Source organism: Rana temporaria, chromosome 2 (genome assembly GCF_905171775.1).
Source record: "Rana temporaria chromosome 2, aRanTem1.1, whole genome shotgun sequence".
Taxonomy (NCBI): domain Eukaryota; kingdom Metazoa; phylum Chordata; class Amphibia; order Anura; family Ranidae; genus Rana; species Rana temporaria.
In genome coordinates this window covers 6,178,863-6,195,734 of record NC_053490.1, presented here as the reverse complement: position 1 = coordinate 6,195,734, position 16,872 = coordinate 6,178,863, and the positions used below count along the sequence as shown (strand labels likewise).

Genomic DNA, 16,872 nt, shown 5'->3' with positions numbered 1-16,872 from the left:
TTCTGGCCACTGTGTGTCCTCGGCGCCCCGTGCTTGCCGTTCTGGTCTTTCCTCCTCAGTTCCAAAGTATTGAATGAGCTATATGGAACAAACAAGGAAGGGCCGCCCCTTCCTTAAGCCACTGACCCGCCCTTCCCCCCCAGCAATCTCAAACAGGAAATGCCCCTCCCGACAGGGGGGGGTGGGGTTGGGAGGAAGGGACCTCTCTGCTCCAGCAAACTGCAGCCTGCAGCCTGGAACCATGAGGAGGTCGGCGTTTTGCCTGCTTTGCAGGCCGTGAGGAGGAAGACTGAATGGAGCATCGCCTGGAGGCTTGCAGGTAAGCACAGCTCTCTGACACACACATATACTTTTATATCACACAGGCCCCACTCAATGCTTTTCCAACACTACAAGGGAGGTCACATCTTATGGGGAATAATACATATAGAGCCATCCTATCTTTATGATATGTGACTAGTTTGCCAGATGCAGTGCATAACTTTAGGCATGTCCCCTGTGACCCCCCAGAAAAAACCTGCTAAGAACCAAGTTCCGCAAGTTTTCCCCTCACTTACCTGCTCCATGCCGCAGGACTTTGCCAAGCAAGAGGCCCAATCTTCCCCCATCTCGGTGGGGATGTCTAGACCTTCAGGCCCTGGGTTCCTATGAAGGATCCACTGTCCTGGGCCCATATAGCACTCTGGCAACAGAAACATTAGGCACCCAAAGGTTTCTAAGTTCTGGGCCCAGGGTCCAGCTCTCTAAAAAGAAAAGCATTATGGGCTATACCCCAAGGGTTTGGGGTCCGGTTACTGACCACTTTAGCGCTGAGGCTTTTTTGGACAGAACCGGTTAGCTCACCTAATCCCAAGGATGTGGAGGCAAGCTAAACCATGACTAACACCTAAGACACTGGCGGAAAAACTGAGGTACTCCTCCTATGGGAGGGGGTTATATAGGGAGGGGCATTTCCTGTTTGAGATTGCCAGTGTCTACACCTGAAGGTACTCCATATAACCCATATAGTAATGAATGCCGCTCTGTGTCCCGTGATGTACGATAAAGAAATATGGAACATTAAAATGATGAATCAAGTCTCTCTGTCTGGTTATAGGGATCACAAAACTAAAAAAATGAATACAATGTATCTGCAGACTGAACAATACACAGGGGAGCAAAAAATATTCTGCCTTGACTCACAGGCTGCTTTCTGCAGGTCCCACTCCCTGATGGTCCGATCCATGCTGCAGGTGACCGCGCGCTGCACCGACATCTTAAACTTGGCTGCCGTCACTTTCCCGGTGTGTCCCGTCAGAGTTTCCTGAAAAAAAAGAAAATTGCGCTACTCAAAAAGGAGGAATTGAGCCTTTTTGTGCTGAATGGGCCCCCATTTAGAAACTATTACTAGGCAAAGCTCAGCCTAGGCGCCAGGGGTGCCCAACCTTTTGAAGAGCGGGGGCCATTTAAAGCGGGAGTTCACCCAATTAAGTATTTTTTTCTCTTCTCCCCTTAGATTCCTGCTCGTTTTGTCTAGGGGAATCGGCTAGTTGTTTTAAAATATGAGCCGTACTTACCGTTTTCGAGATGCATCTTCTCCGCCACTTCCGGGTATGGGTCTTCGGGAGCGGGCGTTCCTTCTTGATTGACAGTCTTCCGAGAGGCTTCCGACGGTCGCATACATCGCGTCACTAGTAGCCGAAAGAAGCCGAACGTCGGTGCGGCTCCATACTGCGCCTGCGCACCGACGATCGGCTTCTTTCGGAAAATCGTGACGTGATGGATGCGACCGTCGGAAGCCTGTTGGAAGACTGTCAATCAAAATAGGAACGCCCAGTCCCGCAGCCCATACCCGGAAGCGACAGAGAAGATGCATCTCGTAAACGGGTAAGTACGGATCATATTTTAAAACAACTAGCCGATTCCCCTAGACAAAACGAGCATCCATCTAAGGGGAAATAGTGTCATGTGCGGGTGAACCTCCGCTTTAACCACTTAAGACCCGGACCAAAATGCAGGTAAAAAAGGACCAGGCCCCTTTTTGCGATTCGGCACTGCGTCGCTTTAACTGACAATTGCGCGGTCGTGCGACGTGGCTCCCAAACAAAATTGGCGTCCTTTTTTTCCCCACAAATACAGTAGAGCTTTCTTTTGGCGGTATTTGATCACCTCTGCGTTTTTATTTTTTTTTGCGCTATAAACAAAAATAGACCGACAATTTTGAAAAAAATTCAATGGGGTAGATTCAGCTAGGGGCGCGCACTGATACGGCGGCGCAGCGTACCGTTTTTACGCTACGCTTCCGTGAATTACTGGAGCTACGCTTCATTCACGAAGCATTTGCTCCGTAATTTGCGGCGGCGTTTCGTAAAAGGGGCCGCCGTAGGGGGCGTGGATCATTTAAATTAGGCGCGTTCCCGCGACGAACGTACTGCGCATGCTCCGTCGGGAAAATTTCCCGACGTGCATTGCGGTAAATGACGTCGCAAGGACGTCATTGGCTTCGACGTGAACGTAAATGGCGTCCAGCGCCATTCACGAACGAGTTACGCAAACAACGCAAATTTTGAAAATCGCGACGCGGGAACGACGTCCATACTTACCATTGGCTGCGCCCCCTAATAGCAGGCCGCTGCCTCACGGCGTTTGTGAATCGGCGTTAGTATGCAATTTGTATACTCTATGCTGACCACTATGGGTGCGCCACGTAGCGGCCAGCGTCAGAATGCACCCTAAGATACGACGGCATAAGAGCCTTATGCCAGTGGTATCTTAGGCTACAGTCGGCGTATCCAGCTTTCTGAATACAGAACGTAGATACGCCGGCGCTACTTAGCAATTACGCTGCGTATCTATGGATACGCAGGCGTAATTGCTCTCTGACTCTACCCCAATATTTTTTATTTTTTGCTATAATAAATATCCCCCAAAAATATATAAAAAAACTATTTTTTTCCCTCAGTTTAGGCCGATATGTATTCTTCTACCTATTTTTGGTAAAAAAAAAAAAAATCGCAATAAGCGTTTATCGGTTGGTTTGCACAAAACTTATAGCGTTTACAAAATAGGGGATAGTTTTATTGCATTTTTATTATTATTTTTTTTTTTTTACTACTAATGGCGACGATCAGCGATTTTTTTCGTGACAGCGACATTATGGCGGACACATCGGACAATTTTGACACATTTTTGGGACCATTGTCATTTTCACAGCGAAAAATGCTATAAAAATGCACTGATTACTGTGAAAATGACAATTGCAGTTTGGGAGTTAACCACAAGGGGTCGCTGACCTCATCTGTGTTTCTAACTGTAGGGGGGCGTGGCTGTAGGTGTGACGTCTTTGATCGTGTTTCCCTATAAAAGGGATCACACGATCGATGACGGCGCCACAGTGAAGAACAGGGAAGCCGGGTTTACACTCAGCTCTCCCCGTTCTTCAGCTCCGAGGAGCGATCGCGGTACTCCAGCGGCTTTTGGGTCTGCGAGTCTGAAGAGCCCACTCTACGGAGGGTCCGATTGGGTCGGACTGACCGTGTGAAAGGGGCCCAAGGCTGCTTTCACACTGATGTGCTGAGGTTTACCTGCACTGTGGGTTCAGGGCAGTGCACCTTTGGCTTTCCTGCCGGTTGGCTGTGCTTTGCCATAGACTTCTATTATATTTTGGAGGTGTGGAGTACTTTCAGAAAGTGCACCAAACTCCCAGGTTATAACAGAAGTCCTTCGCTTAGTGCAAGTAACCCACAGGTACACTGCCCTGCACCAGTGGGTGGAGCCTCTATAGACCTTGTAGTATATAGTTCTGGGTGGGCAGAGCCACTATAGACCCTGTAGTACGCCATTCTGGGTGGGTGAAGCCTCTATAGCAAGGATCCTCAAACTACGGCCCTCCAAGCTGTTGCGGAACTACACATCCCATGAGGCAGCCCTCAAAATTGCACTCGCCTACTCGCATTTGGCGAGGGAATTTATGTGCAGTGCGAGTGAGGAGCAGGGCTGGACCAGTCTGACAGCTTTCTGACTGAAGCAGTGCAGGCTTTTTTTTTTTTTAAAGGACATCAGAGCGGCCAGAGGGGGATTCCCTGATCGATAACGCAACCCCCCCCCCCCAGGGGGTGCGGGGGGGGGGGGTGTGCCGCTCCAGGTGCCACACACTGGGGGGTGTCAGGCTGGCCCCCCCCCCCGCAAATGAAAAAAGACAGCGCCGCCGCGGGTTTAACATTGCGCCGATGATAGACTACATCTGTAATTGAGAGCCCGAGCGGAGCAGGTAGTGGCTGTGCGGGGGGGGCGGGTGGGGGGTTGCGAGCTGTACCCGAGCCAGTCGGCACATCTGAGACTGGCGCAACGATCCCCTTCTCTCACGTCTCAGTCTCGGGCAGCGGCTGTCAGCAGAGAAGCCGCCTCCCCCGCTCCTTCTTTATGTCTATACAGTGCTCTGCATGCAGGAGGAGGGGGAGGCGGCTTCTCTGCTCGGCTGACAGCCGCTGCCTGAGACTGATCAGAGCCGTGAGAGAAGGGGATTGTTGCGCCAGTCACAGATGTGCCGACTCACAAGGCGCCCCCCCCCCCCCGCCAAGCCACTACCTCTGGCTCTCTGTCTGTGGTGTGTGTTCTGAGCCAGGTACATTATAGGTCTGAATGGGGGAGGGGGGTCTGTATTGTAGGAAGGGGGAGGGTCTGTATGGTAGGAAGGGGGGGGTCTGTATTGTAGGAAGGGGGAGGGTCTGTATGGTAGGAAGGGGGGGGTCTGTATTGTAGGAAGGGGGGTCTGTATTGTAGGAAGGGGGGTCTGTATTGTAGGAAGGGGGGGTCTGTATTGTAGGAAGGGGGGTCTGTATTGTAGGAAGGGGGGTCTGTATTGTAGGAAGGGGGGGTCTGTATTGTAGGAAGGGGGGTCTGTATTGTAGGAAGGGGGGTCTGTATTGTAGGAAGGGGGGTCTGTATTGTAGGAAGGGGGGGGTCTGTATTGTAGGAAGGGGGGTCTGTATTGTAGGAAGGGGGGTCTGTATTGTAGGAAGGGGGGTCTGTATTGTAGGAAGGGGGGGACTGTATTGTAGGAAGGGGGGGTCTGTATTGTAGGGGGGGGGGGTCTTCACCGTAGCGGGGGTCTGTACTGTAGCGGGGGTCTGTAATGTAGCGGGGGGGGGGGGGGGGGCTGTATGGTAGGAAGGGGGGGTCTGTATTGTAGGAAGGGGGGGTCTGTATTGTAGGGGGGGGTCTTCACCATAGCGGGGGTCTGTACTGTAGCGGGGGTCTGTACTGTAGCGGGGGGGTGGGTCTGTATGGTAGGAAGGGGGGGTCTGTATTGTAGGAAGGGGGGGTCCTCACCATAGCGGGGGTCTGTACTGTAGGGGGGTCTGTACTGTAGAGGGGGTCTGTATGGTAGGAAGGGGGGGTCTGTATGGTAGGAAGGGGGGGGTCTGTATTGTAGGAAGGGGGGTCTGTATTGTAGGAAGGGGGGGGTCTTCACCGTAGCGGGGGTCTGTACTGTAGGGGATTCTGTACTGTAGCGGGGGGAGGGTCTGTATGGTAGGAAGGGGGGTCTGTATGGTAGGAAGGGGGGGTCTGTATTGTAGGAAGGGGGGTCTGTATTGTAGGGGGGTCTTCACTGCAGGTGGGCCTGCACTGTAGCCGGGGCCTGCACTGTAGGGAGGGGGTCTGCACCGTAGGGGGGTCTGTGTAACATGTAGGGGGCCCAGAACTGTTAAGGGGGGTGTCTGTGTAACATGCAGGCATCTAGAGGTGCAGGGTGCTGTGTAATGTAAAGGGGTCCAGAGGTGCAAGGGCTGTGTAATGTAAAGGGGTCCAGAGGTGCAGGGTGCTGTGTAATGTAAAGGGGTCCAGAGGTGCAAGGGCTGTGTAATGTAAAGGGGTCCAGTGATGCAGGGTGCAGTGTAATGTACAGGGGTCCAGAGGTACAATGGCTGTGTAATGTAAAGGGGTCCAGAGGTGCAGGGGGCTGTGTAATGTAAAGGGGTCCATAGGTGAATGGTGCTGTGTAATGTAAAGGGGTCCAGAGGTGCAGGGTGCAGTGTAATGTAAAGGGGTCCAGAGGTACAATGGCTGTGTAATGTAAAGGGGTCCAGAGGTGCAGGGTGCTGTGTAATGTACAGGGGTCCAGAGGTACAATGGCTGTGTAATGTAAAGGGGTCCAGAGGTGCAGGGGGCTGTGTAATGTAAAGGGGTCCATAGGTGAATGGTGCTGTGTAATGTAAAGGGGTCCAGAGGTGCAGGGTGCAGTGTAATGTAAAGGGGTCCAGAGGTACAATGGCTGTGTAATGTAAAGGGATCCAGAGGTGCAGGGTGCTGTGTAATGTAAAGGGGTCCATAGGTGAAGGGTGCTGTGTAATGTAAAGGGGTCCAGAATGCTGTGTAATGTAAAGGGGTCCAGAGGTGCTGTGTAGTGTAAAGGGGTGCTGTGTAATGTAAAGGGTCCAGGGGTACAAGGGCTTTGTAATGTAAAGGGGTCCAGAGGTGCAGGGTGCCGTGTAATGTAAAGGGGGCCAGATGTACAGGGTGCAGTTTAATGTAAAGGGGTCCAGAGTGCTGTGTAATGTAAAGGGTCCAGAGATACAAGGGCTGTGTAATGTAAAGGGGTCCAGAGGTGCAGGGTGCAGTTTAATGTAAAGGGGTCCAGAGTGCTGTGTAATGTAAAGGGTCCAGAGATACAAGGGCTGTGTAATGTAATATTGTTGTTAATATTTATTTTTGTAACTTCATTCTGCATAAAACATTTAACAATGTAATTTCATGAGATCGTTTATGAGGGTGTGTTTAGGGGCAGACTTAGGGGCGGGGCAGGGGAGGGGTTGGGTGGGGCAACTGGTGGCGAGTAACTTTCAAGGCCTGGCTAGTGCCTCGTGACTTCAAATTTTGAGCCCTGCCATGAGGCATTGCAAAACATCGACATTCACAGACATGACTAGGCATGATGGGAATTGTAGTTCCTGAACAACTGGAGGGCCATAGTTTGAAGACCCCTGCTCTATATACCTTGTAGTGGTTGGTTCTGAGTGGGTAGACCCTTTATAGACCTTGTAATATATAGTTCTGGGAGGGCAGAGCCACTTTAGACCTTGTAGTAGGCCATTCTGAGTGGGTGGAGCCTCTATAGACCTTGTAGAGGTTGGTTCTGAGTGGGTGGAGCCTCTATAGACCATGTAGTAGGCAGTTCCAAGTGGATGGAGCCTCTATAGACCTTGTAGTAGGCCATTCTGAGTGGGTGGAGCCTCTATAGACCTTGTAGAGGTTGGTTCTGAGTGGGTGGAGCCTCTATAGACCATGTAGTAGGCAGTTCCAAGTGGGTGGAGCCTCTATAGACCATGTAGTAGGCCATTCTGAGTGGGTGGAGCTTCTATAGACCGTGTAGTAGGCAGTTCCAAATGGATGGAGCCTCTATAGACCTTGTAGTTGTTGGTTCCGAGTGGGTAGGGCCTCTATTAGACCTTGCAGTTCACTGGTTCTCAACCGTTCTAGTGTCGTGACCCCTTAATACATTTTCCACAGTTGTGGGGACCCCTAATAGTAAAATTATCGTGGCATAGGTTGTCGGCACCCAAGGCAAGCCAAGTACCTTGCGCCCCTAACCCACGGACATTTAGCGCTCCCCGAGTCCCTTCCACTCGTACAGTATTAAAGAGGAAGTAAACCCTGATGGGATTTACTTCCTCTTTGTTTCCCGGTAAAGCATAATGGGCTACTATGCATCACATCGCATAGTAGCCCATTATGTGACTTACCTGTAGGAGAAGCCCACAATGTCCCCGTCTTCCTCGCTGGCAGCGAGCGTCCATTCTTCACACCTCTTCCTTCTGGGGCCGCGAACTTCGGCTCTGTGACTGGCCGGAGTCGCGTGACGTCACTCCCGCGCAAGGGTTTACAACCACTTTAATTAGGGCATATATGGCTTCACGTTCCATACAGCAGCCGGAGGGAGGGTGGTCCCAGTGGTGGGTCATCAGGGGGCCAAGCCGTCTGAACCAGGCAGGAACCTCCCAATGATGTCATCAATAAAGATGGCGGACCTGGTGCATGACAGCGACGTGGCAGCTCACAACAATACAACACCGGACTCACAAATTTTGTTTAAAGATGGGGCTATAGAGGCTTCACCCACTCGGAACTGCCTACTTCAAGGTCTATAGAGGCTCCACCCACTCAGAACCAATCATTACAAGGTCTACAGAGACTCCACCCACTCAGAATGGCCTACTACAAGGTCTATAGTGGCTCTGCCCACTCAGAACCAACAACTACAAGGTTTATAGAGGCTCCGCCCTCTCAATATGGCCTACTACAAGACCTATAGAGGCTCCATCTACTCAGAACTGTCTACTACAAGGTCTATAGAGGTGTACCCACTCAGAACCAACCACTACAAGGTCCATAAAGTCTCCACCCACTCAGAATCACCTAGTACAAGGTCGAGACTCCACCCCCTCAGAACTGCCTATTGCAAGGTCTATAGAGGCTCCACCCACTCGGAACTGCCTACTACATGGTCTATAGAGGCTCCACCCACTCAGAATAACCTAGTACAAGGTCTACAGAGACTCCACCCCCTCAGAACTGCCTATTGCAAGGTCTATAGAGGCTCCACCCACTCGGAACTGCCTACTACATGGTCTATAGAGGCTCCACCTACTCAGAACCAACCACTACAAGGTCTATAGAGTCTCCACACACTCAGAATGGCCTATTACAAGGTCTATAGAGGCTCCACCCACTCAGAACTGTCTACTACAAGGTATATAGAGGGTCTACCCACTCAGAACCAACTACAAGATCTATAGAGGCTCCACCCACTCAGAACCAACCACTACAAGGTCCATAGAGGCTCCACACACTCAGAATGGCCTATTACAAGGTCTATAGAGGCTCCACCCACTCAGAACTGTCTACTACAAGGTATATAGAGGTGTACCCACTCAGAACCAACCACTACAAGGTCTATAAAGGCTCCACCCACTCAGAATCACCTAGTACAAGGTCTACAGAGACTCCACCCCCTCAGAACTGCCTATTGCAAGGTCTATAGAGGCTCCACCCACTCGGAACTGCCTACTACATGGTCTATAGAGGCTCCACCTACTCAGAACCAACCACTACAAGGTCTATAGAGGCTCCACCTACTCAGAACTGTCTACTACAAGGTATATAGAGGGTCTACCCACTCAGAACCAACTACAAGATCTATAGAGGCTCCACCCACTCAGAACCAACCACTACAAGGTCCATAGAGGCTCCACACACTCAGAATGGCCTATTACAAGGTCTATAGAGGCTCCACCCACTCAGAACTGTCTACTACAAGGTATATAGAGGTGTACCCACTCAGAACCAACCACTACAAGGTCTATAAAGGCTCCACCCACTCAGAATCACCTAGTACAAGGTCTACAGAGACTCCACCCCCTCAGAACTGCCTATTGCAAGGTCTATAGAGGCTCCACCCACTCGGAACTGCCTACTACATGGTCTATAGAGGCTCCACCTACTCAGAACCAACCACTACAAGGTCTATAGAGGCTCCACCTACTCAGAATGGCCTACTACAAGGTCTATAGTGGCTCTGCACACTCAGAACTGTATAATACAAGGTCTATAGAGGGTCTACCCACTCAGAACCAACTACAAGATCTATAGAGGCTCCACCCACTCAGAACCAACCACTACAAGGTCCATAGAGGCTCCACACACTCAGAATGGCCTATTACAAGGTCTATAGAGGCTCCGCCCACTCAGAACTGTCTACTACAAGGTATATAGAGGTGTACCCACTCAGAACCAACCACTACAAGGTCTATAAAGGCTCCACCCACTCAGAATCACCTAGTACAAGGTCTATAGTGGCTCTGCCCACTCAGAACTATATACTACAAGGTCTATAGAGGCTCCACCCACTCAGAACCAACCACTACAAGGTCTATAGAGGTTCCACCCACTCAGAATGGCTTTCTATAGGGGAAGACGTCTAGAGTCCATTTACCAGCCTGGCACAGATGATCAAAAAAAAGGGGCGGATCTTACCTTGGAGCTACCGTCCAGTTTCCAGAGATGAGCCGACCCATTAAAAGACGCTGCCAGGAGCTGCAGACCCTGGAGGAGAAGAGGAATTATCGAGAATGGCGCAGGTAGTGATATAGCGAAGCTACAACATCATAATCATACACGTGAATGCGGTGTAGGGGTGTAGGATTATAGTGTAGGAGGAGAGCGAGCAAAGTGTACCAGAATGTCCCCTCCCCCACAGTCACACACTATTATTATTATACATTTCTATAGCTCTGACATATACCGCAGTGCACACAGAGCCAGTCACTATGGACACATACCGAGGGATCAAATTCTATACTGGTGATTCCTCCATTACTTCCTTGTAGGGTTTGGTGCATCTGAAGCTGACCTGTATAAAAAAGGAGACAAAAATACTACACAATGAAATAATAAGACGTGGCTTCTTATCATCGGCCTCCACCCTCTGAGGAACAATTGTATTATAAGAATATATGTGTCTTTTAACCACTTAAGCCCCGGACCTTTAGGCAGCTTAATGCCCAGGCCAGGTTTTGCGATTCGGCACTGCGTCGGTCGTGCGACGTGGCTCCCAAACAAAATTGGCGTCCTTTTTTCCCCACAAATAGAGCTTTCTTTTGGTGGTATTTGATCACCTCTGCAGTTTTTATTTTTTGCGCTATAAACAAAAATAAAGCGACAATTTTGAAAAAAATGCAATATTTTTTACTTTTTGTTATAATAAATATCCCCCAAAAACATATATAAAAAAAAAAATTCCCTCAGTTTAGGCCGATACGTATTCTTCGACCTATTTTTAGTAAAAAAAATTGCAATACGCGTTTATCGATTGGTTTGCGCAAAATTTATAGCGTTTACAAAATAGGGGATAGTTTTATTGCATTTTTATTAATTTTTTTTTTTTTTACTACTAATGGCAGCGATCAGGGATTTTTTTCATGACTGCGACATTATGGCGGACACTTCGGACAATTTTGACACATTTTTGGGACCATAGTCATTTTCACAGCAAAAAATGCATTTAAATTGCATTGTTTATTGTGAAAATGACAGTTGCAGTTTGGGAGTTAACGACAGGGGGCGCTGTAGGAGTTAGGGTTCACCTAGTGTGTGTTTACAACTGTAGGGGGGTGTGGCTGTACGACTGACGTCATCGCTCGAGTCTCCCTTATATAAGGGATCACTCGATCGATGCAGCCGCCACAGTGAAGAACAGGGAAGCCGTGTTTACATACGGCTCTCCCCGTTTTTCAGCTCCGGGGAGCGATCGCGACGGAGCGGCTATAAACAAATAGCCGCGCCGTCGTCCCGGATCGCTCCCCGAGGGAACCCGACCGCCGCATGTAGCGGGGAGGGTCCCGATCAGACCCCCGACCCGCGGAAAGGCAAGGACGTACATGTACGCCCATTTGCCTGTACGTGCCATTCTGTGGACGTATATGTACATGCGGCGGTCGGGAAGTGGTTAAAGAGGACCTGTCATTCTCTTCCCAAGTCTGTATGGATAAATCCCTGACAGGTCGTTATAAACAGCAACTGTGTCATTTTTCAGAAAAACTCCACCTTGTATCACTAGAAAGTTGTCCTGGAGCTCCAGTCAGTGACTTTACCTAGGCTGAGATGTCATCAGTCTGCTGCAGACAGGAGGAAGCATTTCCTCAGTCTCACCTCCCTCAGTAATCAGACTGTACTCTAGAACTTTGGTGCCACATTATGCAAGGTCTATAGAGGCTCCACCCACTCAGAACAAATGACTACAAGGTCTATAGAGGCTCCACCCACTCAGAACCAATGACTACAAGGTCTATAGAGGCTCCACCCACTCAGAACCAATGACTACAAGGTCTATAGAGGCTCCACCCACTCAGAACCAATGACTACAAGGTCTATAGTGGCTCTATCCACTCAGAACTGCCTATTACAAGGTCTACAGTGGCTATAACCACTCAGAACCAACCACTGCAAGGTCTATAGAGGCTATATCCACTCAGAACCAATGACTACAAGGTCTACAGTGGCTATATCTACTCAGAACTGTCTACTACAAGGTCTATAGTGGCTATACCCACTCAGAACTGTCTACTACAAGGTCTACTGTGGCTATATCCACTAAGAACTGCCTACTACAAAGTTTAGAGAGCTTCCACCCACTCAGAACCAACCACTGCAAGGTCTATAGAGGCTATACCCACTCAGAACTGTCTACTACAAGGTCTACAGTGGCTATACCCACTCAGAACTGTCTACTACAAGGTCTACAGTGGCTATACCCACTCAGAACTGTCTACTACAAGGTCTACAGTGGCTATACCCACTCAGAACCATCTACTACAAGGTCTACAGTGGCTAAACCCACTCAGAACTGTCTACTACAAGGTCTACAGTGGCTATACCCACTCAGAACTGTCTACTACAAGGTCTACAGTGGCTATACCCACTCAGAACTGTCTACTACAAGGTCTTCAGTGACTATACCCACTCAGAACTGTCTACTTCAAGGACTTCAGTGGCTATACCCACTCAGAACTGTCTACTACAAGGTTTTCAGTGGCTATACCCACTCAGAACTGTCTACTACAAGGTCTTCAGTGGCTATACCCACTCAGAACTGCCTACTACAAAGTTTAGAGAGGTTCCACCTACTCAGAACCAACCACTGCATGGTCTAAAGAGGCTATACCCACTCAGAACCAATGACTACAAGGTCTATAATGGCTATACCCACTCAGACCCACCTATTGCAAGATAAATAGAGGCTTAACCCATTCAGAACTGCCTACTACATGATCTTTAGAGGCCCTACCTACTCAGGACTGTCTACTAAAAGGTCTATAGAGGTTCCATCCACTCAGAATCAACCACTACGTCTATAGAGGCTCCACCTGCTCAGAACCAATGACTACAAGGTCTATAGAGGTTATACCCACTCAGAATCGACCACTACAAGGTCTATAAAGGCTTCCCCCGCTCAGGAGTGCCTACTACAAGGTCTATAGAGACCCTACACACTCAGAATGGCCTACTACACAATCTATAGAGGCTCCACCCACTCAGAACCACCTACTACAAGATCTAAAATGCTCCATCCACAACAAAGTTGAGAAAGGCTCTGCCCACTTCAAGCTACCCACTAGGACTATAGAGGTCCCACCTATTCAGAACCATCCACTACATAACGAGGCTCCACCTACTCAGAACTGCCCACTACATGGTGTATAAATGTAACCTGGCTGTGGATGAGAGATGGGCGCCTGGCTGTAACTGAACTGATTGATCTCAAAGCTTCTACAGGCTGCTGGCTGGCTTTCAGAAAGTCAATGAAGACATTCAGAAGGTGATTGAAGGTGATCAGATCGGGGGGCAGCAATAAAGCCAACAGCAGAAGCCATTCTGTGCTTCCTGTTCTGTGCCAAGGATACATTGCCTCACATGGGCAGATGAAAGGTCCGCCTCATGGAGACATTAGATGTTTATTAGACTCCCAATGTCTCCCCTGCAGGTAATAAAGCACAGATAGTGCTTGATTAGCTGCTTCCCCAGCCGAGGAATGGGAGCAGTGAACCAGGAAGTGACAAAATACATGTTGCTTCCAGGTTCCATTAGCTGTAGGAGAGCTTCTCCTGCCCTCAATGTTGGGAGTACTTTACCACAGTACTGGGAGACCCTGGGAACCAACACAGGTGCCAGTGGTGGGTGGCAGGTTCTAGAGCAGTGGCGGCCTGTCCATAGGGACGCACGGGCGCCGCCCCCCCTCCCACAGTCACAAAAAAAAAAAAAAAAAACGGGCCCTTTAAGAACTTTTATTCGGCTAAAATGTCATTTTGACATTTTAGCCGCAGTTCTGGCGGCTGTCTATAGAGGGCGCTGCAGCGCCACCCCCTCTCGCAAATAACACACATTCGTGCATAAATGCACGAATGTATGTTATTGCTGGTTGCCAGCGCTGCCTGGTCTATTCAGATAACCGGATGCGGGACGCCGGTTACCCGAATAGCGACAGCTGGTTGGCTGAGGGGAACTGCCTATCAAAGCCAGCGGCTCTGATAGGCTTTTCTCCGGCTCTCAGCTGTCTATACTCTGAGCGCAGGCAATCTGCGCTCATTGTATAAGACAAACGGCCGTTTCAGCCAATCAGGTTCCCGGATTCTGGTTATCAGGAACCTGATTGGCTGAAGCTTCACCACAGCGGCAGAAGACATCGAGGGAGCACATGGAATCCTCAGGTAAGTGCTTTTTACAGGGAAAGGGGCACAGTGACATCATGGGGCACAGTGGTGACAAAGGGCACAGAGGTGACAATTGGCACAGTGGCATCATGGGGCACAGTGGTGACAAAGGGCACAGAGGTGACAATGGGCACAGTGGCATCATGGGGCACAGTGGTGACAATGGGCACAGTGGCATCATGGGGCACAGTGGTGACAATGGGCACAGTGGCATCATGGGGCACAGTGGTGACAATGGGCACAGTGGCATCATGGGGCACAGTGGTGACAATTAAAGGGCACAGTGGTGACAATTGGCACAGTGGCAACAGTTGAGAGGCACAGTGGCTGCGTTTGATGGCATGGCACAGTGGCTGCGTTTGATGGCATGGCACAGTGGTGACAATTGATGGCACAGTGACTGCGTTTGATGGTATGGCACAGTGGTGACAATTGATGGCACAGTGGCTGCGTTTGATGGCATGGCACAGTGGTGACAATTGATGGCACAGTTGCTGTGTTGCATGGCACAGTGGTGACAATTGATGGCACAGTGGCTGCGTTTGATGGCATGGCACAGTGGTGACAATTGATGGCACAGTGGCTGCGTTTGATGGCATGGCACAGTGGTGACAATTGATGGCACAGTGGCTGCGTTTGATGGCATGGCACAGTGGTGACAATTGATGGCACAGTTGCTGTTTGATGGCATGGCACACTGGTGACAATTGATAGGCACAGTGAGGCTGCAATTTTTTTTTTTTTTCGTTTGCGCCCCCCCAAAAACCTCATCATTTGTGACTACGGATTATTGATCAGTCACAGTAATGTTAACATATTAAATTAAAGGCGATGTCCTCGAGGTCCACTTTAAGAGGAGAGTAGAGAATTCACCTCCAACGATATACCAAAGCTTCACCATTCGGTCTGCTCCTCCGGTGGCCACCATCTTGGAATTGGGACTAAATCTGACCGCGTGGATCTCGGAATCATGGATTTCCTGGAACAGAGTTCATGAGAAGAGATTATTAGTAACATATTATTTCTATAGTGTTTTTTTTTTTTTTTTTTTCATGGCTGGGACTCAAGGACTAGAGCAGCGGGTCTCCAAACTTTCTAAACAAAGGGCCAGTTTACGGTCCTTCAGACTTTAGGGGGGCCAGACTAGGGCCATTGGGAGGACTAGTGCCCCATCATTGGTATCATTGGAAAGAATTGATGGTGTCAGTTGGAGGAATAGTGCCTCATTGGTGTCAGCAACAAGAATTATGCCCCATTGGAGTTGGGTGGAACAATTCCCCAAGGGCAGCATTAAGGCAAGCAAAGGGACGCATCTGGCCCCAGGGCCGCAGTTTGGAGACCCTGGACTAGAGGTTCGACCAATATGGGTTTTCTCTGGCCGATGCCGATATTTAGAAAATCGTGGTGGCCGATGGCCGATATATGATGCCTATTTTTGCGGCCGATATTTTAGGCCGATTTCTATTTTTTTTGGGCAGGTGGCACTGACAGGTGGCACCAATTGTCAGATGGCACTAATTGGCACTGACAGGTGGCACTGGTTGGCACTGGCAGGTGGCACTGATTGGTAGATGGCACTAATTGGCACTGGCAGGTGGCACTGGTTGGCATTGGCAGATAGCACTGGCAGGCACTGGTTTTCATTGGCAGATGGCACTGGTTGGCATTGGCAGATGGCACTGGTTGGCATTGGCAGATGGCACTGGTTGGCATTGGCAGATGGCACTGGTTGGCATTGGCAGATTGCACTGGCTGGCATTGGCAGATTGCACTGGCTGGCATTGGCAGATTGCACTGGTTGGCATTGGCAGATTGCACTGGTTGGCATTGGCAGATTGCACTGGCAGGTTTCACAACCGATAGTGTAACTGTGAAATTGCTCTCTGCCACGCCGTGTGTATGAAACTGCACGGAGAGAGGGGAGCTGAAGCATTCAGCGTAATTTCGGAGATGGGCGGGACCCAGGGGTGGGCGGGACCCAGCAGCTATCCAGCCAATGATTGGTCTGTTTGAGAAACGGTGCGAGGCCACATACACGTGGCGGGCCCGCCCAGATCCCATTCCATTGGCAGGTGTTGGATAGCCTGGTCCCGCCCACCCCGACATTCAACCTCAATGATGACAGGTCCTTTCTCTCTCCCTACAGTTACACACAGCGCGGCGCTGCTCTGCCAACAGTGCGGAGAAGGGAGGAGCGTTCTCCACACTCTGCAGTCAGTGTTGTATCTGCCTTATTAGGAGAATTATCGGCCGATGCCGATCTCTCCAAAATGGCCAAATATCGGCCGATATATCGGTCGACCTCTATCAAGGACCCCAGTTCTGCAAGGCATTTTAATATTTGCATAACTCCTCCCAAGAGCCAGCCCACTGCTTGCATAGTGCTGAGGAGAGGACTACCGAGGCAGGGTGCTGCTATGTTTTCAAAAAGGGATGTAACAGCACCCTGCCAGCCCCTCCCACCAGACATGATCTGCCTGCATTGCATAGGCAAATTAGGCGGCCCGCCTAAGGCCTCGCACTCACAGGGGTCTCGCCGGCTACCTAATTTGCCTCTGCTCAATCACCGTGTGCAACTTTCCGCAGCCATTTTTTATTTGGTTGAATTTTTTTTTATCCATTATGGGCA

The 16,872-nt window shown here is 49.9% G+C and overlaps 1 protein-coding gene across 1 annotated transcript in view; it reads right to left on the bottom strand.

The window, feature by feature from the left end:
- ATG16L2 (autophagy related 16 like 2) overlaps nucleotides 1–16,872 on the bottom strand; it is a 122,706-nt gene that overhangs the window by 57,747 nt on the left and 48,087 nt on the right. Inside the window, exons 10-13 of the mRNA XM_040339781.1 lie at nucleotides 15,117–15,222; nucleotides 10,317–10,387; nucleotides 10,012–10,080; nucleotides 1,183–1,303 (exon numbers count right to left, since the gene is read on the bottom strand). Coding sequence (XP_040195715.1) covers nucleotides 1,183–1,303; nucleotides 10,012–10,080; nucleotides 10,317–10,387; nucleotides 15,117–15,222 — 367 coding nt within the window. The remainder of the gene's footprint in view (nucleotides 1–1,182; nucleotides 1,304–10,011; nucleotides 10,081–10,316; nucleotides 10,388–15,116; nucleotides 15,223–16,872) is intronic.